At 41.3% G+C, this 2239-nt stretch overlaps 1 protein-coding gene across 1 annotated transcript; it reads right to left on the bottom strand.

The window, feature by feature from the left end:
• Window positions 1–22: 22 nt before the first annotated feature.
• On the bottom strand, window positions 23–1293 carry LOC103524012 (dolichyl-diphosphooligosaccharide--protein glycosyltransferase 48 kDa subunit-like; the record flags this gene model as incomplete). Its single annotated transcript, XM_026833195.1, has 2 exons — window positions 23–953; window positions 1147–1293. Coding segments are annotated over 2 exons (1017 nt in total), but the record flags the coding sequence as incomplete, so codon positions are not given.
• Between the last annotated feature and the right edge of the window lie 946 nt (window positions 1294–2239).

The following is a 2239-nucleotide window of genomic DNA, read 5'->3' as shown; positions in this document are numbered from 1 at the left end:
TCTCTTCACATTTGATGAGTGAACACTACACAAAATTTACACAGTAAGAAGTTCTCAGCTGTTTTCCAGACAGCACATACAGTCTAATCACTCTTGCTTTTCTCATCATCTTTATAATGCAAGAACACAATGGAAAACACAAACACTCCAAACATCATTGAGAATGCACTAGCATAGTAAGGATATGCACTGCTAATGAATCGCTCATACTGGGTATGCTCCAGTGGTCTCACAGACACCTGAGTTGCATTGGAAATACCAGTGTAACCAATACGATTGTAAATCACTTTGAACTGGTACACCCCATAGACATCAGGGATCTTGAACACAGTCTCGTATTTGCCCTGAGCAATAGATTTCAGGGTGGTTCTCACGAATGGATCAATGCGGACAAATTCCATCTGTACATCATTAGCATTGTGAGGCACCCATGTGTTGCCAGATTTACGTTCAAGCTCCAGACGGAACACAACATTATCCATGATGGTATAAGCGACTGGAGGATTCTCTTCACCTACCTTATGATGTGACACAGACTTGACACGGATCACTCCATTCTCCTTGAACACCCATGCACTCAGAGCAGCTACCACTGCCTCGTTAGAGGACTTATCAAACTTCTTACCACCAATTGCTTTTTGGACAGGACTGTTGAATGCTTCGTTAGAGAAGAAGTACAGAGAGCCTGAGAAGACAACTCTTGCATTGTTACGAGCTTGGAGAGCAGCCACAAGGACAGTGTTCTTACCGACAGCATGAGGATATTCCTTGATGGGTTTGTCAGGGTTGTAAGAGTAGGCACTGGAGTCAGCAGACAGAACAGACAGGACAAGAGGGTTGGCAGGGTCTACTATGAGTCCGGTACCTTGGTAGAGAAGAGGGCTGGATGGCTTCTTGCCTACAATCACCTCTGAGTCTACAAGATTGGATGGATCTGCCACAATCAAAGTGTGCTGAAATCAGATAACAAGATTCAAAGTTAGAAAACAGGAGTCCGTGATGCAAGGTATTTTGAAGTTTGATCACCTTCCCACTTGCCAGTTAAGTATTTTGACCACTTCTAAAAGAAGAAAGTAGGTATGAGTGCTAATAGGTATCCCTTTTCCATCTATCCCCCTCCCCCCATGAGTTACATGTTACACTAACCTTTTCAGCATCCTTGACATCATAATTCAAATGATCAATAACAGCAGCACCCTCCTCATCCATTTCAAATCCAGACTCGGATGCAAGTTCTCTCAATAGATCACTGGATGAAGAACTGCCTGCTATCAGGAGATTACCTGGAAAATAAATTAAAATTGACAATTATAAATTAATTTATAATATGTATTATATGATCTCGCAAATTATTTTTTTTTTTTTTTTTTTTTTTTTTTTTTGGCTGTGTCAAGAAGTTTAGTAAACTTCCATTTTGATAGATAAGGTAATTTACAAAGGAGTGTTAGGTTAGAGACTTAACTAGCGTTGTACATTGGTGTACCGTCGAAATTATTGGTAATAAAGGATCATATGGACGACGTCGGTAAACTAGTGATTACGACCTGGTACATCAGTTCATTACAGTAGTAAAGCGTACTAGCTCGTTCGAGAGAAGAAGTGTCGGGTCTCAATCACTGAACGTTTTGTGTCCCCTTTTTCCAAAACTACCGAATTACGGTAGGTGAGTGAGAGACTGGTGGCAGGGTCTAGGACACAACTTTGGTTTACACACCACCAAGACAGACAACCAGGTCACACTCATAGACCCCAACCGACGAACTTTGACCAGGTTTAAAGGAATTACTCGACTTCTAAACGGTAACGGTTGAAAAGAAGAAAGTCTGTCTCCTATATGTGACTGTAAGTTCGGACGACTACTACGGAGAGAGTAAGACAGGTTCATGCCCTCTTATGGACATGCTCTTGCAGTAATAGAAACGGGGGAGACACCTCCTCAAACCACCTTCAAACTCACACCTTCGAAAATGCCTCAAGTAACTACCGCCTCCATTCATTTGACAGTTTTAACATACCAATCCACCAAGTTAAAAAAAAAAAGATACTGAGGAATATGTATCGGATGACGTACTCATACTCATGATGTATTAAATTAGGTTGTAAGTTTCCCGCAGCGTAACGGACAGTGGAAGGAGTGTTAATTTCATTGATTCATGATGCTGGAACAAGGGTTAACACGATGGTACAACAAAAAGTAGTCGGAAAAGTGCTATCTATTAGGGTCGTGTTCCGGTTTTTT

Source organism: Diaphorina citri, unplaced genomic scaffold (genome assembly GCF_000475195.1).
Source record: "Diaphorina citri unplaced genomic scaffold, Diaci psyllid genome assembly version 1.1 scaffold74828, whole genome shotgun sequence".
Classification (NCBI taxonomy): domain Eukaryota; kingdom Metazoa; phylum Arthropoda; class Insecta; order Hemiptera; family Psyllidae; genus Diaphorina; species Diaphorina citri.
Note: the sequence above shows the minus strand (reverse complement) of the source record. Positions and strands in the feature narration are given on the sequence as shown.